Below are 23683 nucleotides of genomic sequence, written 5' to 3'. Positions count from 1 at the left end.
TTTTTGTTATTTTCTTTTAACTTGTGTTTTCCATCTGTAGGAGACAGTGTTGTATTTAAGTGGCTGTTGCTGAGTGAAGTGCTGGTGTGCTCAGAGAAGATGGTGATCACCAGGAGCAGCAGCGGAGCTGTTCATGAAGCTAAAGCTCAGTGTCTAGAGGCTCTCAAACTGGCCACCAAACTGCAGACACTCAGCCAGTGAGTAAATAATTCATGTCTGTGAGTGTGACAGGCACAATGTGTGTGGCAGTTTAGGTTTAAATGTGTGTGTTTTTGACATTAAGGGTCAACAAGCCAACCAGAAGCCACATGCAGGATTGAGTGAAACTGATTTACAAGCAGATTGACTGGCATGTTTTGTTGTTTTGTAGCTGTGCTGAGCTGTTGGTTCTGAAAGCAGAGTTGGAGCTGATGAAGGGTGCTACTGAAGCTAGTAGTTTAGACCTGGAGCAAGTTAGACAATTACTTGATCTCTGCACAGGTAAAGATGCAAACAAAGATACATCCATTTAAAAAATTGGTTTAGTTTTCATTGCTTTGTTAAATGTATTTTTGTTATTTATTTTGCACTTGTTATTTTGTGGTCTTGTCTTATGTTGCATGTTGTTACATTTGTTTCTTCTTTCAATCTAGTTTTATTTTGTTTTATTTATTTTACTTTGTATCTGTTTTATTTCCGTTTGTCACCTTTATTTTTCAGAATTCCCACACTTTTTGAAAGTGTTTAAATTTCAGACATGAATTCAAGGCCTGGAAAGTACTTAAAAACAAACATAGGACCTTGAGGGGGCTTGAATTTAAAGTCTATGGTGTTGTTTCAACAATCGTACTGAGCTTTTTCATTCAGTTTTTGAAAGCAGCAAAGACATTCATAATTTAAAGATCTTAAATTAAGTCTTATACCTGAACTGGCAAATAATGCATTTTATAAATACTTCAGAAACCACATTTGAACAGTATCATTCTTGAATTCACCTAATTGTATTAAAGTTCTTTGAACATGGCTTTAAGGGGGGGGGATATTTTTTGTTTAGCGTAGAAGCATAACCAGCATACAATATTTCAGCTTTAAAGGGGATACATTTTTCACTGCCAATCATTTCACTTTTATACTAGATCTATCTATACATCTATCCATCTATCTATCCATCTATCAAAACACAATGTAATTAAACAAAGTAAATAATAGCAATAACGATAAAATAATAGTAATGGAAAAATATTATAACAAAATTTACACTATTCGGGGAAGGTCAAATATACACCTAATTGTCAAACTCTATACTAAGTAATATTAAATCTTGTTCTTAGTCTGATGGGGAGACTGTGAGAGAAAGTTTACTGGTTATTAAATTAGAAAATGCGTATCTTGCAGATTAAAAACAAGTAGCAATTATTTCATGCTTCTACAAAATCTGGATAAAGTAACCTTAAATATTCAGTCCATTTGGTTGAGATTTCTGAATACATTCATTTGAAGGCGAAGAGAAAACAGTTTTTTCCATAACATAAATGTCATACAATTTCCATTGACTCTTGGATTGTAGGGGTTTCAGGCAGAAACCAATGCTTGTGATCACTCTTTAGCCACAGTTATTTCTAATTTTTTTAATTGTTAAAATGCATGCATAAAACAAACATATAATTTATTTTGCTTCCTTCTCACGTGCGTGTAGATTTTGGCCTAGGGCGACGACAGAAATCTGAAGTGAAAATAAAACCACGCAAAGGCCGTCCTGCTGCCCCTTCTTCCTCTGGTCACATCTCTGAGGAAGAGGATGATCTGAGTGGGATCCTTAGCTCTCGTGCCCTTCTGAAGGAGCCTGTGGAGACCATGGCTAGATTAGGAAGCCAAGGAGCATCTCCACCTCTGAAGCCCAAACGCCAGCATGGCCTTTCCTGCCTGACCCATGAAGAGACCTGCTCCTGTCCCTGCTGCACTGAGCTCAGCGTGGCTCGAGTCAGCATCCACTGGGCACTTTTACAGGCAGATCTCCAGACAGATCCCGAATGCTCTCTCAGACTACGCCAATCTGCCAGAAAACGCTGCCGCAGTGTTGTAACTAAACTTCAGAGAAGTTTGGCAGCACTTGCACACTCCAAAAAATCACCTAGTGTCTGCTTGTCACTGCTTCAGGCTGAACATGGTAAAATGCATCTGGGTGCTGTGCTTCAGCTGCTCAGAACTGGAGACAAAGGGAAAGCTGCCATCTTGTGGGAGGAGATAGAAGCAGGATTAGAGGCAGTGACGCCTAAAGGAGCACTGACACCAGAACTTGGGCCCATCAGAGCTGCTCTACTGGGGGCTAAAGCTGTGGCCTGCTGCTTGGCGTTGGCCATGAAGAAACAGTGTATACCTGAAGAGCTGTTTTCTTCAACGTGGCACTGGAATCCACCAAAAGTTAAACCGCAATTAAAATCTAAGCATCGATCCAAGAGTCCCGACCCAGCTCCTCTAGAGGCAGGTGTTAAACATAACGCTAAAGTTAAGAGTGGACTTGAGGAGAATGAAAGCAGAAAAACCAAAGAATCTGCTGTCGTTTCGAAGAAAACTAAAGACTCTGTGCCCAAAATTACCATCACAAAATCCTCCATAGTTTTTAAAACACCCAAAGCAACGAGAACAATCCGGCCCAAATCTGTCTCCACTAGCACTGGCATCGGTGACCTGAGAGCATTTGACTTTAATACAGAGGTGCCTGACATTTCAGTCAACTTCACACCATCATTACACCGATCTACAAACCGAAATGCCACTGCAAAGTCAAAAGTCTCCTCAAAGGGCTCGTTCCAGGTTTATAAAGATTCTTCTCCTGCTGCAGAGAAAGCTGTAGTTGTCCCGGCTGCTCCTAAACGAACAAAGCGTTCTCGCTTCAAGGTTTGGCTCATTTTTGTCTTCAACTTCTTCAGATGATTGCAAGACATCTTCATACCCTAATCTGTCATACATCTGATCTCTTTTAGGTTGAGTTCAGCGATGAAAGCGACACGGAAGCTGCGCCTCCTGCTGTAATGGAGAAGTCAGAGAAAAAGAAAAACGCCTCTAAAACATCTCGCACTCTGAAACCAACCTTGAACCCTATCTCTAGTGACACCAAAGTTGTGAGCTCCACAGTAGATCCAGAACCCTCCAGACGAACACGGACCACTAAGAAAAGCACAGCTCTTCCCTCTACCGGTGGCCTCTCTTCTGAGGAAGAACCTGGAGTATCTTCACAGACACGTACGCGTAGAGGACGACCAAAGAAGAGCACCAGTTCAGCAGACGCAGAGGAGCCAGAGAGGATGAGGATGATTAAGGAGGAAGAAAAAGAGGTTCTTTTGGATGTCAGCATGGAGGAGCTCAGAGGCTCTGACACGGAGACAAATGACACTGGTTTGTATATGTAAAAAATTATAATATTTTAATTTGAAATATAATTTGTCAATTGACTAAAGGAATTTGTGTGGTTCTAGGAAGTCCAGATGCTGACTGTGAGGTCTTGAGGAGAGATCTGGGTGCAGATTTTGGCGGAGAGTGTTTCAGTGAGCTCAGGAGAGCTGGACAGAATGGATCAGGATCTCACACACCTCTGCCACATGCAACTACATCTCTTGGTAATACTATGTGCATTATCATAATGTCTTATGGCCCATTTCCACTGACTAGTACAGTATGGTACGCGTCAGTACCGGTCACCTTTATCAGGCTTGCTTTTCCACTACCAAGGGTACCCTTTTGGTGGGTGTGGTGAAGGACAAAGTTTCAGTCAACATCATTCTTGCTCGAATAAATGTCTACAGTAAAGCTGTACGGGTCGTTCACATATCATATGAGAAGCACTTCTCACAAAACAGATGCTTTATACATATAAATACGTGTAAATAAATGTTTATTACTAACTTTTCTATGAACATGATTTGATTATAACTGCAGATCGATGACCGTGCGAAATAGCCTACTGTAACGTCTGCAATTATATCAAATAAATAAATAAATGCTACATATATGAACATATACAGACCCTTAAAGTCTCCTATATGTTACCAATTACAAAAAGACTACATACAACGTACATTTAGTCCTTATTTGGCTTCAAAAACAACATGCAACACAGCCCACAGTCAGTGCAAACCTCTCATCTGTGTCTGTACTCTTCACCAGCACATGTAACCTCTGTCAGTTATTTTGTCATTCTGAGTTCATAATAGTCCAGAAGGCAATGATAAACCTGGCAGTTTGTTCATGATTCAGATTGCTAAAACTATTTGATGTAATTAAAACAATTACGATGTAATTTCTTGGCTGTTTATTTAAAACTTGGCTGTTTCTTTGTTTTCATTCTGGCTAGCTCCACGAGCTCGTGACGTATCCCTGTAACTAATCAGTGTTCAGGTGTGCGTGTAGCTCCACCTTTTAGTACCCTTTCTCGTGTTTGGTACCCTTTTGAAAGGGTGCCGAACAAAGTGCTACGGTTTGGTTCGGTACGCCTTTTGACAGTGGAAACAGCCATAGAACTGTACCACTCAGTGGAAACAAACCATAAAAGTTTTGCACTTAAGTAGTTTTAAACCTTTTCTTCTGTTGAACATAATATAAGATATTCTGAAGAATGTCAGAAAAAAACATATTTGTCATTGACATCCTTAGTAGTAACAAAAAATACTGTGGAAGTTAATGGCTGTTTATTTCAACATTCTTCACCAAATCTTCCATTGTGTTCAACAGGAGAAAGAGACTCAGACAGGTTTGGAACAAGTGGAGAATGAGTAAATGATGTCAATTACTGTCCCTTTTAAGAAATAAATCATTTGAAAACGCAACAATGCATTGATTTAAACTAAATTGACAGTAAAGACCTGTTAAAATATATTTCTTTTTCAAATAAGTGATGTTCTTTTGAACTTTATTATGGATCCCACAATAATGTTCAGCACAAATTAGGCATGAGCCCTGGTATACGATTCTGACGGTATGAAAACCTTAGATAAAAGTCTCATGGTTTTACAGTATTATGGTATTGTGATTACTGCTGTAAAATGTTCTTTTTAAATGGGGAAAACAATACTTTTTTCCCGTTGAACACTGTTTTTTTTTGCACTTTAAGCACTTTATTTTGGGGCAGTAAATTCAGTAAAGTCAGGCTAAATTATTTAAATAAATTATTGAATTCTGCTCTCTTCATTCATTTCAAAAACGGATTTCTCTACAACTTAAAGGCATCATTGGATATCTTTCTTTGCTTTAGATATACTGTAAGCCACTGCACTGTTCAGATCTATTGCGTGTTTGGATGTTGGTCTGCAAGTGATTTTGTTTTTCAAATGTTTGTTAAATTGTGGGCTGACCAGTAGCTTCTATTGTGGATGGTCCTTTGCTGCTGGAGATACTGTTGCGCTATTTAAAAAAATAAAATAGTCTTTGAGAACATGTTAAAAAAAAAAGCTACATATACCACAGGAAAAGTATAACACATTTTTTTTTTTTTTCGTTTTTTTTACTTTTCCGAACCACGGGAAACCTTGAAACCGGTTATTGTTTTATGCCTAGCTCAAATATTTTTAACGTTAATGATAAACAGTTCAGTACAAAAGAATGATCGTGCAACAAAATATTTAAGTAATGACTGCTACAGACAAACATCAGCTTTGCCATCACGTATAGTTTTTTTAAATATATTTATTAAAATTGAGCAGTGCAGCAGTTATTTCAAATCGTTTTAATTTTTCACAGCATTATTTTTATTATTTTAAAGCATTAAACAAAAGACTGTGGAAGTAGATGCTGTAAAGTTACATGAAATTTTACTTTTCTGAGCTGTCAAAGTTCCTAAATTCCATCCAATGTGTTTATTTTGCATTTTAGCTGACTTGTCAGTAGAGGCGGTCCAGTCATACCTGCGCTCCTCATGGCTCCTCCTGCACCACTTCCCGTCTCCCTCTCTTTATCCTCATATCTGCTCATTGCTCGCTCAGTCATTTGGTCAGACTGATCCCATCATCACAGCAATGCTGCATGCACAGGCACTGGGAGTGTCCACTCGCCACCATATGACCCGTCATGTGGTTAACCAGTTCAGGTAGGTCAGTTAGTATAACATTACAGAATTCATAATCTGTCTTTTACAACACCTGAATGTCTTTTTGTTTTCAGTTCACTTTTATTTCTATAGCGCTTTTACAATAGCGCAATGTAGATTGTGTCAAAGCAGCTTCACATAGAAGATTATAGTAAACTGAAACAGTGTTAGCCCAGTTTTCAGCGTTTAAGTTCAGTTCCATGCAAGCCAGTGGCAACAGCGGCGAGAAAAAAACTTCACCAATTGGCGAAAGTGTTGATTTATTAAACCTCGAGGGAAACTAGGCTCAGTTGGGCACGACCATTTCTCCTATGGCCAAACGTCTTGTGCAGAGCTGCAGGCTAGGCGCTGGAGAAGCTGGACGTCAGCGAGACTCGTCTGTCCCTGGAGCATCACAGAAATCAGTCTCATGCTCCACCACAGGAGCTGCTCAGGATACGGCCTGGTCCAGGATTATGGAAACCTTGGGATCATCTCGATGCTGGTGTTGGATCGAATCAGTGGCGCTGCATAGTCTTAGGGCCTCGGGATGAGTATCCCCAGGTGGAAATAGAGAATAAAGAGAGTAATTAGCTTAGCTGCTGTTCATAGTGTATATAAACGAGATGCAAAAACCTGCGTGGAGCACATTCATGCATCACACTGCTGAGTGATGCAATGAGTGTATGCTTTACTAAAAAGATAGGTCTTTAATTTAGTTTTGAACTGCGAGAGTGTGTCTGAGCCTCGGACATTATCAGGAAGGCTATTCCAGAGTTTAGGAGCCATAAATGAGAAGACTCTACCTCCTTTACTTGACTTTACTATTCTAGGTACTACCAGAAGCCCTGAGTTTTGAGATCTTAAAGAGTGAGTTGGATTGTAGTGAGACAGAAGGTTGGTTAGATAAACAGGAGCTAGATTATTTAAAGCTTTATATGTAAGAAGCAATATTTTTAAATCAGTACGAAACTTAACAGGCAGCCAGTGTAAGGAGGATAAAAATGGGCTACCCAGCATCCTCTATTAACAAACTTCAGCTGGCAAACAGCATTACAGTAATCCAGCCTAGAAGTCATAATTGTCTGTCTCTTCAGGAAGCTGAAGAAATCTTGTAATGATGTAGCAGAAGGTCTTGGAGCTCTGAGTCTGGAGGAAACATCTGGGATGACGCAGTCGAAGAAACTTTCTGCGTTAGAGCAGATCTTTTCATTCACAGCATCAAACCCATCACAATTTCCACAGACACACTGTCAGCAGTTCACACAGCAGCTGGAAGATCTACCTGCAGGTAATGACAATATTTCCACATTTAAAAGTGAAAACTGTTCAGTTGAAAACAATGGTGTTTTTTGTTTATACAGTGGGAAATGGAACGGTTTGGTTATGTTTAAAATAACTCCTTTGCTGTTTCAAAGTAGAGAAAAGGTTATTAAGACTTGGATTTTGCAATAAAGCAAACACAAGTAAAATATATTTTTGGATGGAACACTATATATAGTATATAGTGTTCCATATATATAGTATATATAGTATATAGTATATATCCACTATATATAGTATATAGTGAACACTATATATACTATATACACTATATATATATATATAGTTTTTAAATCCTTTTAGATGCAAGAAGCTAAGAAAAATAACCATTACCAGAGTTATGTGGATTATTTTGATGCTTTGAGGCAGTTATGCAAGAGTGAAGACAACTGCTTTAAATTATATTTTTCTAAAATTTTTAATGTGGTAAGAATATGAAAATAAAAATGGCACCCTGGTAATATATCATATAATAATACAGTATTATTCAAATGTGTTTTTGCTTTAGGAGTGACCGTATGCTTGCTGTCGCTGACGGGGGTGCATCCAGATGAAATTGGCAACACTATTCTTCTGACCCGACTGGAGTGCGGCTCTACCCCAATCACAGTTCGAATCCCCACTGCAGACAGAGAGGTAGGCAGCCAGAGAGACTTGGGTCTAATGATGCTCTCATTACTTTGGTACATTGCCTTATAAAACACATCTAAACTGCCCCTGTTATATTATTTTGTAGGTTACCAACTGTAGGTTTACATCCATCCAAGGCAAGAAAAAAAGTGTAGATTATTATTATTTTTTTATTATTATTATTTTTTTTTTATAATACATTATAGTGTTGTCTCCTTTTTTTCATTAGAGTATTGGTGAATGGTTTTAATTGGAGATCTTACTCTTCTATGATTGGACAAATAGTCAGATGTTGTAATGGGTCTACTGTTTAAAGTGAAGGAAAATTTTGGAAATTAAACCCCCATTACTTTTGTTCAATCCGGTGTCCCTATATTTTGGAAGTGAATGCTCTTAAGAGCTCAGAAAACATCATGTTGACAACTACAACTTCTTGCTGGCCACGGCTCCAAATACAGTATTTATAGGGTCAAAGTAGACATTGTCCACAGACAGAGAAACCAGATTAGGCTTGGTAAAACTTGAATTGTTTGCTCAAACAATTTTTTATTTTTTTATTTAGCGATCTGTTGCTGGCCTGTTGGAAGAAATGGATGGAGTCTTGAAAGGACAAAAGGAAGTGAGCACAGTGGCTGAGAAATCACAGTGGTGGGACGGAAGGAAGGCTTTAGATGCCCGTGTGGAGGTAAAACATCATTGACCCATTTACCCAAATTTACTGACCTCTCATATTGTGTCCTAAATACATGTGACGCTGCAATAAAATGTCTTTTTTGTTTTAAACATTCACTGTAATGTTTATATTTATGAAACAGCTAAAACAGCAGTCATATTTCATATTATAGCAATGAATATGACATTTATTGCCATACTGAAGCACCAGCTGATACTTTTTAAACTAGCAAACATAGCTTAAACGTTAGTTTTAGTTTAATGCTTTATTAATCCCCTTGGGGCAATTAATTCTGACATGGTGGTGTTTTAAATTTAACAAGAATGACACACTTAACACAATAAACACCAACACTTAACATCAAGTGCGTAAGCAAAATAGAAAAGAAATAATAATAATAATAATCCATTGATCAACTACATTTTATTCATAACCAAATTGCTTCAGGCACAAAAGTAAATTTGTAATGATTTGTGGAACATCTTATTGTCCTTAGACATCGCCGAAGGGGCATCCGCTCAAACTAAAAGCGCGCTTGCACCCCTTAAATATTTTATGTGCTATCCTCAACACCTGCTGTGCAAGACTTCGCAGGAAACTCTCAGTATTTTTGAGCACAAATTACAATGCCTTGTAGATGATTCTTGTTTTTTATAGACCGTTAGAAGAACCAACAAATAAAGCAAATGGACAAAATACTTTCAACAAACAAATTATAAAAGATCTTAAGAATAACATTAAAGGAGTTGAGTTTCCGCAAAAACCTCTTTGCGTCTTTGGCTGCATTTACACTGCATGGTTCAAGTGATTCAATTCCGATGCTTTACTCCCATGTGGCACAGATCGGAGAGGGTCCATGTATGCATAAGCAGGAAAAAATCACATGGATTTCGATTTACTCAAATCAGATTCAGGCCTTGTTCATATGTGGAAATTTATCCTATATAAATCGGATCTGTTCCCTCGTTTCTGCAGTGCAAGCAGGTAAATCCGATTTTCACCTGCCAATGTCATTAAAAACCGTAGCGAATGACGTCCATTCTGACGCTTTCATTTCGGAACAGAGTTAAGCAGAGTCCCAAACCTGAAATCTCACACATGAGGACTAAAAAGCTTTTGTGCTACATGTTAGCATAAAAGCTTTTTAGTCCTCAAGTATTTACACATGATTGACGAGAGCAAGAGAGTACAATATCCACCACGTAACCAATATAAACTAATATAAAGCTGTTTCATACATCAGGTGCAGAAATCACGCTATGGATATTACATTAAGATGCCTATTGGTTTAAAGGCTTAGATTAAAAGAAGATGGCCAAATGAGAACTTTTCTGTCATAAACTATAGTAAAACAACTTGTCAAAAAAATGAAACCCTGCAAACACATTAAGTACAGAAATGGAGAAAAGAGCACTCTTATAATATCAGCTGTCAGCTTTTTTTTTCCATGGTCATTGCACTTTTATCTGATTGTCTGCATTTACACACCACACGGCAAGAGTCACTTTTAAAAGATAATGTAAGCTGGTCAACAAAAAAATCGGATACAGTCACAAAAATCGAAATTGACCATCAAGATCTGCAGTGTAATTGCAGCCTTTGACTCTGTCCAAACCAACCAACCAATCAGTCAGTCAGCATGTACTTTTACTAATGTTAAAGAGGTTTAATGTTTAATAAAAGATTATAAACCTGTCCATTTTGTTGGGAGTGCAGTGCACTATTCTGCTCTTCTGAATGACTGTATTTAAATGTTTCTGTCGTGTCATGTATGTTGCAGACAGCCAAATTGCTTGTCGCTGGAATTTTGTCATATCACATGTTGTTAGGACACTGTCAAGTGGTTTTGTCCCTTGTGGTTTTCTTTTATTTCTGATGAGCACAAAGGAATATATTTTAAAGAATATTGGAAACTGGTAACCATTGGCGCCTATATTTGTTTTTCTTGCTATAGAAGTCAATGGTTACTTGCTTCCAAAGACAAGGGTTGCTTGAAGGTGAAAAAATAATTGGGTGAATTATTATTCATTTAAACTGAAAGAAATTGGATGTGCTAAATGTAAGCTTTATCCATCAGAAAATGCTGGAGGAGATGGAAGAGACTTTAGGAGTGTGGCGAACTCTTCTTCTGCCTTTGACCTCTGATCCTGAGCTTGACGTTCAGGCAAAGAGCCTCCAAAAAGCTCTTAAATCAACAAAGATCACACAGGACATTCTCAAGGTGATTTAAAATCCATTTAGTCTAATTAAATGTTTCTATCTGTAGCTCCTTCTCAATCCTGCTTTCTGTCTGAAGGTGATTCTTTCAGCATCTCCACTGCTGTCGCTGCCAGACCTGCAGTATCTTCTGGAAGGAATGAATGTGAATGACAAAGACCTGCTGAAGCTCCTGCAGAGGGGCGTGGCTGAACTGAGAGGAAGGGAGGAGCCACAGGGACACACTGTTCTGATTTTAGACAAGGTAGACTCCTCGATCTTCTCCAGATGATTCAATATGAAGGGTTTGATCTAACTACAGTGTTTGTGTTTGTGCAGTACTTGCAGAGGTTGCCGTGGGAGAACATTGCTTGTCTGAAGTCTCAGTCTGTCACTCGTATGCCCTCATTACACGCAGTGCTTGGACACAGTCATCTGAGAGAGGTATATGCTACTCTGTGCAAGTCAAAGATGTAGTCTTTGGTACCCATTAGCCCCTTTCACACATGCAGACCTTTCCAGAAAATTACCGTCAATTTTCTGGAAAGGGGTCATGTGTGAAGTGGCTCTTTTTGAAAATACTGGTAAATTTGTTCTGGCAATTTTCCGGAAAGAGAAGTTGTAACATTACCGGTAATTTGCCGGAATGCTGCACTGTGTAAACACAGAAGGAAGATGTTAAGAACACGCTGACATAAGATGTCTACTCCAGGGCAGATGTGAATGCATCTAAGAGTTCAGATTGGCTGTTTATGAAAATAAAAGCCTTTGAATATTTTTCCAGACACATTTAGCTGCTAGTTGTTAGTCGGATAACGTTTCTATGTTACTTCTTAATGCCAACTGTGTAAAAACATTAGCGATAAAATGCTTATGATAAACCGCGGTTTGTTTATCTTCACATGCACAGACATCAAACAACTGAAGCAGAGCTTGAAGTGAAAGTGTGTCTGCTGGCGCTCACTGGAGCACTCCATGTACATCTCGACATGCGAAAGTGTTGCTCTGTTTTCATCCCAGTTTTTCTCAATACTTATCCATCCACAGTATTTGTAATGTAGTCAAATGTGTAAACAATTAGGTGTGGTTTGCGCTTCTGCCTTGGGATGTCTCTGGGATAAACCAGCTGCATGAATACTAAACTATTAAATAAAAGTGAAACCATCAACAAAAGCCTGACCCTTTCTACGCTTACAAATACAAACGTTTAGAGGTCATTTCTAGTTAATGATGTCAGAACTTACCGTTGTTTTGGAATGGGTGTGTGAATGGTCTTTTCCGGAAAAATTCCGGAATGTCCGTGCCTGTGTGAACAGCACTTGTTTGAACTTACGGGCAAAGTCGTTGCGAAAATTTTCCGGATATTTACGGGTATCACTGTGTGAAAGGGGCTATTGTAAATCTTTTATTTAGAGTCCTTTCAAATGGTATTGCATACTAATCTGTATAATGTCTGTATAAGCTATGTGTAGTGGTAGATGATGAACACAAATAAAGTACTTAAAAGCTCAGATACCTTAACATTTTACTCAAAGAAAAGTAATGAGTACCCATCAAAAGTACTTGATTTTTACATATAGATGAATGATTATTACCAGAATTTGGTTTAAACAAAGTAATTGATTACTAATTGCATTATTAAAATTGTATTTTAATTACTTTCTGAAATGTTAGTTTCTCAATAATAAATTCAATTACTGATCTCTGTACTACTTTCAAACTTCATAAATCTCAGCACACAGACGATATAAATTAAGCTTTTAATTTAAATATGAATCCAAAATACTTTTAACACATCATTTACTTTTTTAATAAACAAACTTGGCAAAAATATTGAACAACATATGTATCCAAACATGAAACTTTAGTAAACAATGCCACCATTGTCATGAACTAATTTCTGACTCAATTCATTGTTTAAGCATCTTCAATCACCTTGATAAATGGAACTTTTACATTTTTTTAAAATAGTTAAATTATATAGCAATTATATAGCAAATTATTATAGCAAGTAAATTATAAGTAACTGCAATTAAATTACCTAAAAATTTCCATAACTTTTCCAGCTAAGAAGTAATTTAATTACAGTAACTATTTACTTTGTTAATAATCACACTTAATGTTTTGTTTATCACTCCATGACTAGTTTTTTTTTACAGAGCTTCTTTTCTGCAGTCGGTCAAAAACCAATTGCTAAAAATCCTTTGGGCTTTTCATTAGCTGTCTTTTTTTACATGGATCCAAATAATCTGCTAGTCTGAATAAAGTTGCATGAAACCACATCAGCCATTATGAATTAAACCTTAATGATTAACTTGAAGTTCTTTTTTTGTCTTTCTTTTCGCAGGTGGATTCAAGTTGTGTTCAGTCTTGTGGTGTGAACCCTAAGCAAGTTTATTATGTGCTAAACCCAGATGGAAACCTGCCCGACACTGAGAATCGCTTCAAAGAGTGGTTTACAGGGTAAGTGCACAAAACATGCACTGACAGCAACAGTTGTGTTTGTGTTATTAACTATATCTGGCATATCTGTGTTTGGCCAGTGAACGAACATGGCAGGGGGTTTGTGGAAGGGCTCCTGATCCAGAGAAACTACAAGAGGCCGTGACCACCAAAGACCTCTACATGTGAGTAAAATCACAATCATTTGAGTTTTGTTCACTACATAATGGTTTACTACACAAAATAAGGAAACTTCAAGAAGTTGTGAATTAACCTTCATGGTATACATCATAACACGGCACTCTCATGAACGTGCGCAGTAAACTGACACCAAAATGAAACTGTTGAATAAAGTCATTATTTTTGTTTCATGTGTGCACAGAAGTATTCTCATTGCTTGATAATATTCTGATTGAACCACTTGAAGATATATAAAAGAATGGTTTTTTTTGTATTTTTCTGGACTGGAACTAGTCAGGCCCCTCGCTGTCAATGTAGAATATGGGAGCTCTTGGATTTCATCTAATATATTTATTTGTGTTCTGAAGATAAACAAAAGTTTTGTGGGTTTGGATCGACGAGTGTGAATAATTACTGACAGAATTTCCATTTTTGCTTGAGCTAACCTTTTTAAAGGTCTTGTGAAGTGCTTTGAAATGTGCATTTGACGCCATCTTAGCTGAAAAATTGAGAGAGTGGGACTTAGTAGCTCCTCCCCTTTTAATCAAACAGCCAATAGCGTTTAGTTTTTATCACAGCTCTGCCAGTGAGAATGGTTAAGATCAAGCGCATCTTATGAAAAGCAAATGAGAAGTGTCTTGAAGGGGGTGGGGCATGTCAGATACTAGAGAGCATTTGATTGGTCAAGATTTGATGAGAAACTGAAGTATGAGGTGACCTGAAAAACATTGTTGCTTTATTTAGACAAAGTGCAAGCTTTGGATGTTTATATCAGTTTCATGTTTTCTAAAGGTGAACTTTGTCACTGTTTTAAAGCACACTAGCTTTAGAGATATCCTTAAAGGGGTGGTCCACAACGATATCACATTTTAAACTTTAGTTGATGTGTAATGTTGCTGTGTGAACATAAACAACATCTCTGAATGTAAGACGCTCAAAGTTCATTGCAAAGGGAAACATTGGCCTTTACAGCGTTAGCATAGTAAAGCCTACAGCGAACACAGTTTGGGGACTACAAAAAAAATACATCCGGGCTAGTGAGATCAAACTCTTCAGGTTACACGCATACACCACACGCATGCACTCTGTGCAACGAAGGGGCATGGCCAGAGGCGCTGTATTGTAGCAGAGAAAGCTAAAATGCTGTTTAAACGCTGCTATTTCCATAGAACGTCTTCTGTTTCTGTATTTGAGCTTCCAAAGGACACGACACAAAGAGAGAAGTGCTTACAGTTTCATTTTAATTATGTTCCAGAGAATTACAAAAAAATATATAGCTAGTATTTGACAAAGGAGAGCTTCCAGAATCTCCCAGTTCAGTGTTGGATTCGGCTAAAAAACTCCTGAAAGAAGCAGCTCCAACCATAATAGCTGAAGCTGTGGATTGTGAGCCACAACTTTGATCTATTATATGCACAGTTTCTAGCGTTAATGGTATGTTGTAGTGAGGACGTAAACAACAGAAAGGCTGTTTGGCGTCGTTAACAATTTAGCTACAAATTCCTATTTCTCCATGAAACCCCTGTAAACACCCACGATCTTCATCAGCGCTGCAGGGTCTCTCTATACGGACTCTTTTCCTGCTTCTACATCTCAAATAACCAACTCGCAAAAGATATGTGAACATTTCTTGTTACTTACACACGCTTATAACCTGAATATATATGAAAGACATGTCAGATTTTATTTTAGAGAGCAGGCATGAGGTTCAGTTGTGTCCTCTTCATTTTATGTCTAATTGAGGGTCTCGCTGACACGGCTACACTGACTGACAGTATTTATACACAGGCACAGCACGTGCGACTGTACGTAACACTTCCTGGCGATGTGGAGCCGATCCGCGAATCACAGTACATTGTTATCTGACCAATCAGAGCCTCTTGAGAGCAGGCTTTTAAAGGAACTAGGATGTTTCGTGTTAGCTGAGTAGCTGTAAAAAGTTTAAGATGTATGTATTTTTTCCTACAAATGAAGCATGAGTACACATTGCTTTGTGTCTTATTAACGCAACTAAGCCTTAAAAATACACTGTGGACCATCCCTTTAAAACTAACAACCTGAAACTAATTTATTTTAATTTCACGAGGCCTTTGTCTGATGAAACCTTGAGATAATATCACATGCTCAAAAATGTGCATGTACTTCTGTGTAGATATATCGGACATGGCGCTGGAGCCCGCTTTCTGGATGCACAGAGGGTTTTGAAAGTGCCTGTGAGGGCCGCGGCTCTTCTGTTCGGCTGCAGTAGTGCTGCTCTCAGTGTGCTTGGTCAGCAGGAGGGAACAGGCATCATCCTCAGCTACCTGACCGCTGGATGGTAACAAACTCACCCATATACAGAAATCTTGACGTCTGAGCATTTGCTTGTTCCTAAAATCGGGTTCTTTGTCTCTCCATCAGTCCATTAGTGCTGGGTAACCTGTGGGATGTGACTGATCGTGACTTGGATCGATTCACGTCGGCTCTACTCCAGTCTTGGCTCTCTGCCGATTCTGGCTCTTCCCTTCTTCAGCATTTGGCAAAATCACGCAGCGCAACTCATTTAAAACATATAATCGGTGCTGCACCCATTGCGTATGGTTTACCGGTGTATATACGCTAGTGCAGATTTTAAATGCAGGTTTTATTATTTACTGGTGATATAGTGAATTTTTAACGTATAAATGATGCTATAGGTAATTTAAGGTGAGATTTAACCTCAGGGTTTGTTCACTGCACCGAGAATAAGCTCTGTTTTTATTGAAATTAATCTTAAAATCTATGACTAGGCTTAACTTTGACTTCAAGTTTAAAGTGTTTTGCCATATTTAAGTCCTTTAGCATTAATTCTGCTGTTATTGTGTGTTTGCAGTTGTAGATTTCGATTGCTCAAACCTCAAGATGTTTTTCTTTTTTGTCTCAACACCTTTGGTTTTGATGATTTTTGTGTAATTTTTGTTTTACATTTTTATTTTCTGTTAAGTTATATCAAATGTCAATCTGCATTAAAATAAAATGATTATAGCATTTGTTGACGTTGGTAGGGATTTTAACTTTATTGTTTACTCTTGTGCACTGTTCACATTTACTACCCTTTTGTTATGTTGGGGATGAAAACATCCACTGAATTAAACTGCTGTAAAAATGCATCAGACAAATCTTTTTTACTAATTGTTTTGCATGAATCTGTTAATCAACTCCAGTCTTGAATACTCATGTTTTTTTTTTTTTTTACTTACAGGATTTTAACTCTTTAATTGGCAAATTTACAAATGATGTTACTGATTTGGTGAAAAAAATGACGTGTTTTTCATTCGTGTATACTCCAAATAAAATCCAGACTCTGCCTTTTTTCCACAGGCCTATCTAAAGGGTTAATGGTGCCAACTGATGATCAACAGTAAAATATACAAATTTTACCATTTCCCAACAGGGAAAACCACCAACAATCAAAAATAGATGATTATATGGTGTCATGGTTTTGCAATCAAAAAAATTTGTATTTTTTTCACCAAATCAGTGACATCATTTGTGAACTTGGCAATTAAAGAGTTAAAATCCTGTAATTTCCTAAACATTTTAGTAGTTTTGATCAGGAATGAAGTTAATTAACAGATTTATGGGGGAAAAAATATTTATTTGATTTTTATTTTATTTTTTTACAGCAGTTTAATTTAGAAGATGTTTTCATCCCGAACACAACAAAAGGGTAGTAAATTTGTCCAGCGTGTATCGTTGCGTTCTTTATAAATGTCAAAGCATTTTGTCAAATAAGATTTGTCACCCAAACCATTCTGCGAGCTGAAACCCAGAAAAAGTCATGGCCAAATTAAGACAAAATCACCCCAGAGTGGATGAAAACATCCTCAACATCACATAGGGCTTAACTGAAATGAGGGATGTGCAAAGATAAAGAGTACACATGGAGGAAAAACATGAACAGGTCATCTGTCACTCCAGACTGATTGATAAACTGACAGGCAACAAGGACTGTAAACACTGAAATCCATGTTCCCATAAGTCTTCAAAATGTCAGGGACAGCGTTTTCAGAGGCATATAAAAATATCTGACGTACCTGATCTGATGTGATTCTCATTTGTGCAGAATGGCCAGGATCAATGGTGGATCTATAAGATATTCATTTAAACAAGTTTTACTGACTTCCTGTCATGGGTTAGTTAGTTTTTCAGGTGAGATTTTCTGCTTTTGTAAAATACACACTTTACTTTTGTTAGAGAGAAACAATACCATTGGACAGTACCATACACACACAAAGATTAATTAATGTCCATGAGCTTCGCAAAGTATTTGAACTGTACTTTTTTTCCCTTCACTTTTTAACTGGTGTATTTTTAGTGTTGAATGTGTACTGAAATACAAATCCATTCTAATACTTAACAATGAGGTTTAAAGTTATTGAAATTAGTACACCACATGTATTGACAATGAACCGTACATTTGTTAATTGATTATTAAGGATTCTCTCTCTCTCTCTCTCTCTCTCTCTCTCTCTCTCTCTCTCTCTCTCTCTCTCTCTCTCTCTCTCTATATATATATATATATAAAATACTTACAGTTCTATCCCGCTGTCATCCCGTAAAGCGATCCTCCCTATATGCAACCCATACCGCCGAACCACCAGGGGCCGCCCTTGCTCTTAAATGTGAACATGTTCTGATCAATAAAGGGACTAAGCCGAAAATAAATAATAATAATAACAACAACATCTAGACATGTCGATCTTGGGTTTTCTTTCAAACACAACAAATTTTGAAAATGAGCATAAACAGTTAGGAAAGCAATCAAATGCTTTCATCATAGATCTGTGCATTATCCCTTATTTTCACATCCCAATGTTAACAGGTGTGATATATATGTATAATGTATTGTATTCATACAAATAAAAATAAACTGTTTTAATAAACAAATGTTAATACATGCTGTAAAATTACACTGTTGGGTTATTTTACTCGACGTTTTACTGTGTAATGGAAGAAAATCATTGGTAAAAGTCCTTTCAGTTGTGTCCGCTTGACCCGGAAGCTCTCCTCACCCTCTTTTATTGTCAACATGGCGGTGAATCTCACTGAATTGTCTCTTCCACAATTAGAAGGCTTGAAAACTCAGCTTGACCAGGTAAATTGTGTTAAAAATAGAAAAATAACATAGTTTCTTATGTCTGAGTAGCATCAGGCGCTGCTGTTTTTTTTGTCAGTGAATTAATTTACTGACTGGCTGCGGTTGTCATGCTGTCTGTGCGCGTGCTGCTGCTGCTGGTGATCCGGAAAATAACCCTCTTTAATGCACATTTTTTTGATGCTGAAGGCGAAAATGAAAACTATGTGATTATTAGCTGACCTTCTTATTGTTAAGTGCACATATGGCTACATTTACGCCGTGTAACACAAAATGAGATGCAGAATGACTCTCGCTGTTCATTTGCGTTGCATGTGAATGGTGTCACGGTCAGCTCTCAGTCACTAAACACAAATAGTTTATAGTGTGTCATATGATTTAGTAAACAGTCTATGATTGTATAAGAGATTAATTTAAATGATTAAATTTGTTTTCCTGAGGTGAACTTTAAATATAGTTTCATTACAATGTGTCCTGTTTATCTGTCTTATATTGCCCACCGTATTTTTTATACCGCGATTTACAGAAGACACCAACTAAAATGTCATAACAATAGTTTATATATCAAAAAGCCTTGTCAGCCTTATTAAGGCTAAGATTCATTTGATGACATTTAACTAATTAAAGGTCACAAATCAATATAGCTCCAAAATACAAATTATCATTTTAAATGTGTATAATTTGTCACAATCCCTTAATTTTTCCACTTTATCAGCAAGAAGCTTATTATAATTTAAAATGTAATCATTTACGTTTCTATATAGTTTAATGTGTACAGAACAAGTATGGTTTTCCCATTTTTAAATATATGTTTATTTTATTTTCACAAAAGTTATTTTAAAGTTATTTCTGTGAAGATAAATGCAATAATGTTCATTTACTTTGATGGAGACACCAAAAAGGAACATCTCAGAACAGATTTACACATGTCATTTTCTATAAATTGCCTAAAAATGTGTTTTCTAGGAAACAGAGTTCCTGTCATCTTCAATAGCTCAGCTGAAAGTCGTCCAAACTAAATATGTGGAGGCCAAAGACAGTTTGAATGTCCTTAACAAGAGCAATGAAGGTGAGTTTTAATATTCCTTTATGACGTTTTTTGCAAAATCGAACATGTTCACTAATTTCTTTTTTACTTTTTCTCTCAGGAAAAGAACTACTCGTCCCTCTCACCAGTTCTGTATCCTCTGAACAGCTGAGTTATAAATGAGTGTTAATTGATTTATGCCACTTTAGAAATTCATACAGACAGTTTGATGTTTGTGTAATTAATTTGCAGTGATCCCAGGTCAGTTATTTCTTTAACCGCTGTAACGTAGATGTATGTGCCTGGAAAACTGCATGATGTGGATCACGTGTTAGTGGATGTGGGAACAGGTTATTTTGTGGAGAAGGTGAGTCAGAATCTGTTTAGTAGTTCTAGTATGTTTAAAACTGAAACACTGAGTAAATCACACTGTCTTTTCTGTCTTTTCAGAATGTAGATGATGGCAAAGAGTTCTTTAAGCGAAAAATCGACTTCCTTACTAAACAAATTGAAAAAATTCAGCCTGCTCTTCAAGAAAAATATGCTATGAAACAAGGTGATTTTAAGAACTATATAAAATTTTTCTTGTTTGTTTTTTAAAGACATCTTATGCTCACTATAGCCGAAAAAAAAACACACTAAAAATTTTATTTTTTCACTATTTCCAAGTGCAATTGTTGCTTATTGTGGCTGTGTAGAATACTACATTCATATTGACCAGTTCAGTTTATTCTGTAATCTATTTTTTTTTTAAATGTAGCTTAGCTGTGCTATTTTTACTCCACTTTTTTGGAAATAAGCATATTTTATAGGTCGCCTAGACTTGAGCTATCAAATTTTTCAGTCCATTTAGCCGAATTGGCAGGAGCCCTTTAGCTTAGCTTAGCATAAATCATTGAATCAGATTAGACCATTAGCATCTCACTCAAAAGAGTTTTGATAGTCTTCCAATGGAAAGATTGACTCTTCAGTAGTTACATCCTGTACTAACACTGATGGAAAATAAAGTTACCATTTTCTTGGCCGATATGGCTAGAAATTGTACACCATTACTGAAAATAGTCCCCGGCTAGGTAGATGGGTAACAACGCTGAGTAATATCATTGCGCCTGCTGCAGCCATGTTACAGCAGAAAAAAATCCTTTATTATTAAACAGAATGGGAGTATAGTTCCTAGATATATTGACCCATAAATTAGTGACTTAGCACACAATATAACTACAAAAGAGGCAAGCTATAAATAGACCCATTTTCACAAGACTGTTATATGTTTAATGGTCATCCGCATCCTAAATCCTTGAATGGTTTGAATGTTTAGATTTTTTAAACAGCATTTCTGTTTGTATTATATCATCTTTGCATAATATTATAAAAAACAAATTGCCATTTGTGAGGGGCGTTTAAAATGCAGAATGTATGGGGCAGGACAGTAAATTTGATGTTGTTCTCTCCTCTGAATGCCGTTATCAGTCTCACACTATTTTTTTTCTTTTTCTGAAAGTCTTGATAACGCCATTGTGGAGTTTATCTTGTTATTTCAGCAAATCGGATTGTAAAAACATTGTTAGTTGTACTTCCACATTTTTTTGCGCTCTTAAATTTACCCAACTATCACGAATTCTTATACTGAGAAACCTGGAAATATTAAAAGAGTCAATTGGAAAAGTATTAAAGTATTTTTGGAGAGAGATGCTAATGGTCTAATCCAATTCAATTATTTATGCTAAGCCATTTAGTAGATCTGGAGATGGACTGAATGGATTAAAAAAAATAGTAAATCTCAACTGCAAAAATCAGTCCAAGACACTCGAAACATGTGGAAAAAATATTAAAAAGCCTTTATTGACATGGCTATTGCTTAAAATGGCTTGCCATTTCACTATAACCTTTTTAATATTTTTTCCACATTTTTGTGCCTTGGACTGATTTTTGCTGTTTATTCTGACAAATTCCTTACTCAAAAGAGCACTGACACATTATTTAAGCTCCCCCTGAGCACTTTTTGTTTGATTTTGGAGTAAAACTCAACTGCGTAACCTTATGGGAGTTGTCAGATGAGCTTATTTCCAAAATTGTGGAGTGTTCCTTTAATTTCTTCTCATTTCAATATATTTCATATCTATTTTGGTAAATAAACAAGATGCTATAGAGTCACTCTCTGAGTGTTTCAACTAAAATATGCATTTGGTGTGTTTTGGCGATAAAGTTAATGTCTTTAACTACAAACAGAAATTGATATAACAAAATATTCTGCTTTTAGTACAGGGTTACTCATCAAACAATGCTTTGATCTGCTTCCTTACAGCTGTTGTGGAGGTGATGAATATGAAACTTCAGCAACTACACAGTCAACAGGCATCACAGTCTGGTACCACCAAAGCCTAAAGATGGTTAAAAGAAGCATGGCAGAAAAAATAGATTCAGAGCTTTTAACATTCAGATGGATCCTTTCTGCTCTCTTGAAATGGAGAACTGCTGCTGTGATGTCAACATGTTGTTCATATCTCGATGGGGGAGAATGAAGTCCAGCACTTGTCTACATTAAACAGCTATTTTCTTTTTTTTCTGTGCCATGTTTCATGAACAAATGAAGCATTGGGCATGGCTGATGGCTGTATCCACAAAACCTCCCTTCACTGGGATTAATGTCTTTGAAGGAGATTTACTTTGTGCCACAATGTAGCTTTGTGGTAAACACTTGGCATGGATGTTTTAAATACAGCAAATATTTACACGTGAAACCTGTTAAAAATGTTCTTGCTGAGCTAAACGTGAGTGTACCGAAATTCTAAATCTGAAAAATTGATATCAAAAATGGCTTGATTTGTTGTCCAAAGCAGATGGGTTACTAGTCAGTGTTACAGAGAGCAGCAACTTTATGACTACTGTAAAATGTTTATGTACAATTTTTCCACCCATGCTGAAAAACCCCCCCAATAAAAATTAACATTTAAACTCTGACACTGTGCTGTGTTGCTTATAGATGGATAGATAGATAGATAATCTGACAAATGTTAGGAACAACAAATAATAACTTGACTTCTAGTTGATTATTTGGTATCAGAAGTGGCTTATATGAAAGGCAAAGACCTCTAGATTATGCTTATTTTACCAAAATAAAATATGATCATGCTTTGATTTTTAATTAGGACAGTAAGGTCTGACTTTGCTTTGCTATCTTGGTGAAGAATTTGCCCTCTCCTGTGGTTTGTAATTTAAGGCTGTTGATGTTGCCATCCCTCTGCAGATCTCTCGCTCGCCCTCATACTGAATTTAACCCCAAACCATGATTTTTCCTTCACCAAACTTGACTGATTTCTATGAGAATCTTGGCTTCATGCAGGTTCCAATAGGTCTTCTGCAGTGTTTGTGATGATTGAGATGCAGTTCAACATGATTCATCAGAAAAATCTGCCTTCCGCCACTTTTCCAAATGATCAAGTCAAATTATTCTTTACTGCTCTTACAACAGATCGATGACAAGACTTTTGTCAGGTAGTATAGATAGATAGATAGATAGATAGATAGATAGATAGATAGATAGATAGATATTTAGACTGAATTCAGAAACCATTGAAAACATGTTCGTTTTGACTAGTCATCAATAGTCAATTTAATTAAATAATGAAATAAATTTGATACATTTTGAATCATCGCAATGGATTCATAATGGTAAGCCTCGTTTATCTGTTCGATCAACATGAATTTCCTACAATGAAAATTTCAAATAAGGTCGAAATGGTTCCTTAAACATGAACTGATGTCACAACCAAATTGTATAAACAAATTAATACATAATTGCAGGAGGAACGTGGAGCTTGAAGCCAGAGCCATGTCATATTTATCACATAATTACTATTATAGGTACATGTAACAACCAAATAATGACTCAGTGATAACATGGCAACTAGACTAATGCAGTAATACATCAAAAATATGTATTTCTTCCCTTTTTTGCTCATTAGATTTAGTTTTGATTTGCCATGTCACAATCATCTGTGGATAATTCTCTGTGTCACGGTTGTCTGTGGATGATTTGTGTATGATTACCTGTGTTGT

General features: G+C 36.8%; 2 protein-coding genes across 2 annotated transcripts in view; both read left to right on the top strand.

Moving 5' to 3' along the window:
- The window catches only part of espl1 (extra spindle pole bodies like 1, separase), a 29648-nt gene extending 13039 nt beyond the window's left edge, over positions 1-16609 (top strand). The window contains exons 17-32 of the mRNA XM_056460220.1: positions 41-197; positions 371-480; positions 1676-2877; positions 2964-3375; positions 3456-3596; positions 5845-6058; positions 7135-7328; positions 7869-7996; positions 8553-8675; positions 10741-10884; positions 10960-11124; positions 11199-11303; positions 13207-13322; positions 13403-13486; positions 15634-15798; positions 15882-16609. Of these exons, the coding sequence (XP_056316195.1) occupies positions 41-197; positions 371-480; positions 1676-2877; positions 2964-3375; positions 3456-3596; positions 5845-6058; positions 7135-7328; positions 7869-7996; positions 8553-8675; positions 10741-10884; positions 10960-11124; positions 11199-11303; positions 13207-13322; positions 13403-13486; positions 15634-15798; positions 15882-16083 (3662 nt within the window). The 3' untranslated portion in view covers positions 16084-16609. The remainder of the gene's footprint in view (positions 1-40; positions 198-370; positions 481-1675; positions 2878-2963; positions 3376-3455; positions 3597-5844; positions 6059-7134; positions 7329-7868; positions 7997-8552; positions 8676-10740; positions 10885-10959; positions 11125-11198; positions 11304-13206; positions 13323-13402; positions 13487-15633; positions 15799-15881) is intronic.
- Positions 16610-18502: 1893 nt separating this feature from the next.
- pfdn5 (prefoldin 5) lies at positions 18503-22585 on the top strand. The gene is made up of 6 exons (XM_056459114.1): positions 18503-18597; positions 19564-19666; positions 19746-19777; positions 19917-19991; positions 20075-20180; positions 21930-22585. The coding sequence occupies exons 1-6, from the start codon at positions 18532-18534 to the stop codon at positions 22007-22009; spliced, it is 462 nt and encodes a 153-aa protein (XP_056315089.1). The 5' UTR covers positions 18503-18531; the 3' UTR covers positions 22010-22585.
- Positions 22586-23683: the final 1098 nt, after the last annotated feature.

This window comes from Danio aesculapii, chromosome 6, assembly GCF_903798145.1.
Source record: "Danio aesculapii chromosome 6, fDanAes4.1, whole genome shotgun sequence".
In the NCBI taxonomy this organism is placed as follows: domain Eukaryota; kingdom Metazoa; phylum Chordata; class Actinopteri; order Cypriniformes; family Danionidae; genus Danio; species Danio aesculapii.
The sequence above is the reverse complement of the archived record's forward strand: the minus strand, read 5'-3'. Positions and strand labels throughout refer to the sequence as shown.

Coding starts and splice junctions, on each gene's coding strand:
- pfdn5 (XM_056459114.1), top strand. CDS start 18,532: ATGGCGGTGAATCTCACTGAATTGTCTCTTCCACAATTAGAAGGCTTG. Junction 18,598..19,563: donor TGAAAACTCAGCTTGACCAG/GTAAATTGTGTT, acceptor TGTGTTTTCTAG/GAAACAGAGTTCCTGTCATC. Junction 19,667..19,745: donor CCTTAACAAGAGCAATGAAG/GTGAGTTTTAAT, acceptor TTTTTCTCTCAG/GAAAAGAACTACTCGTCCCT.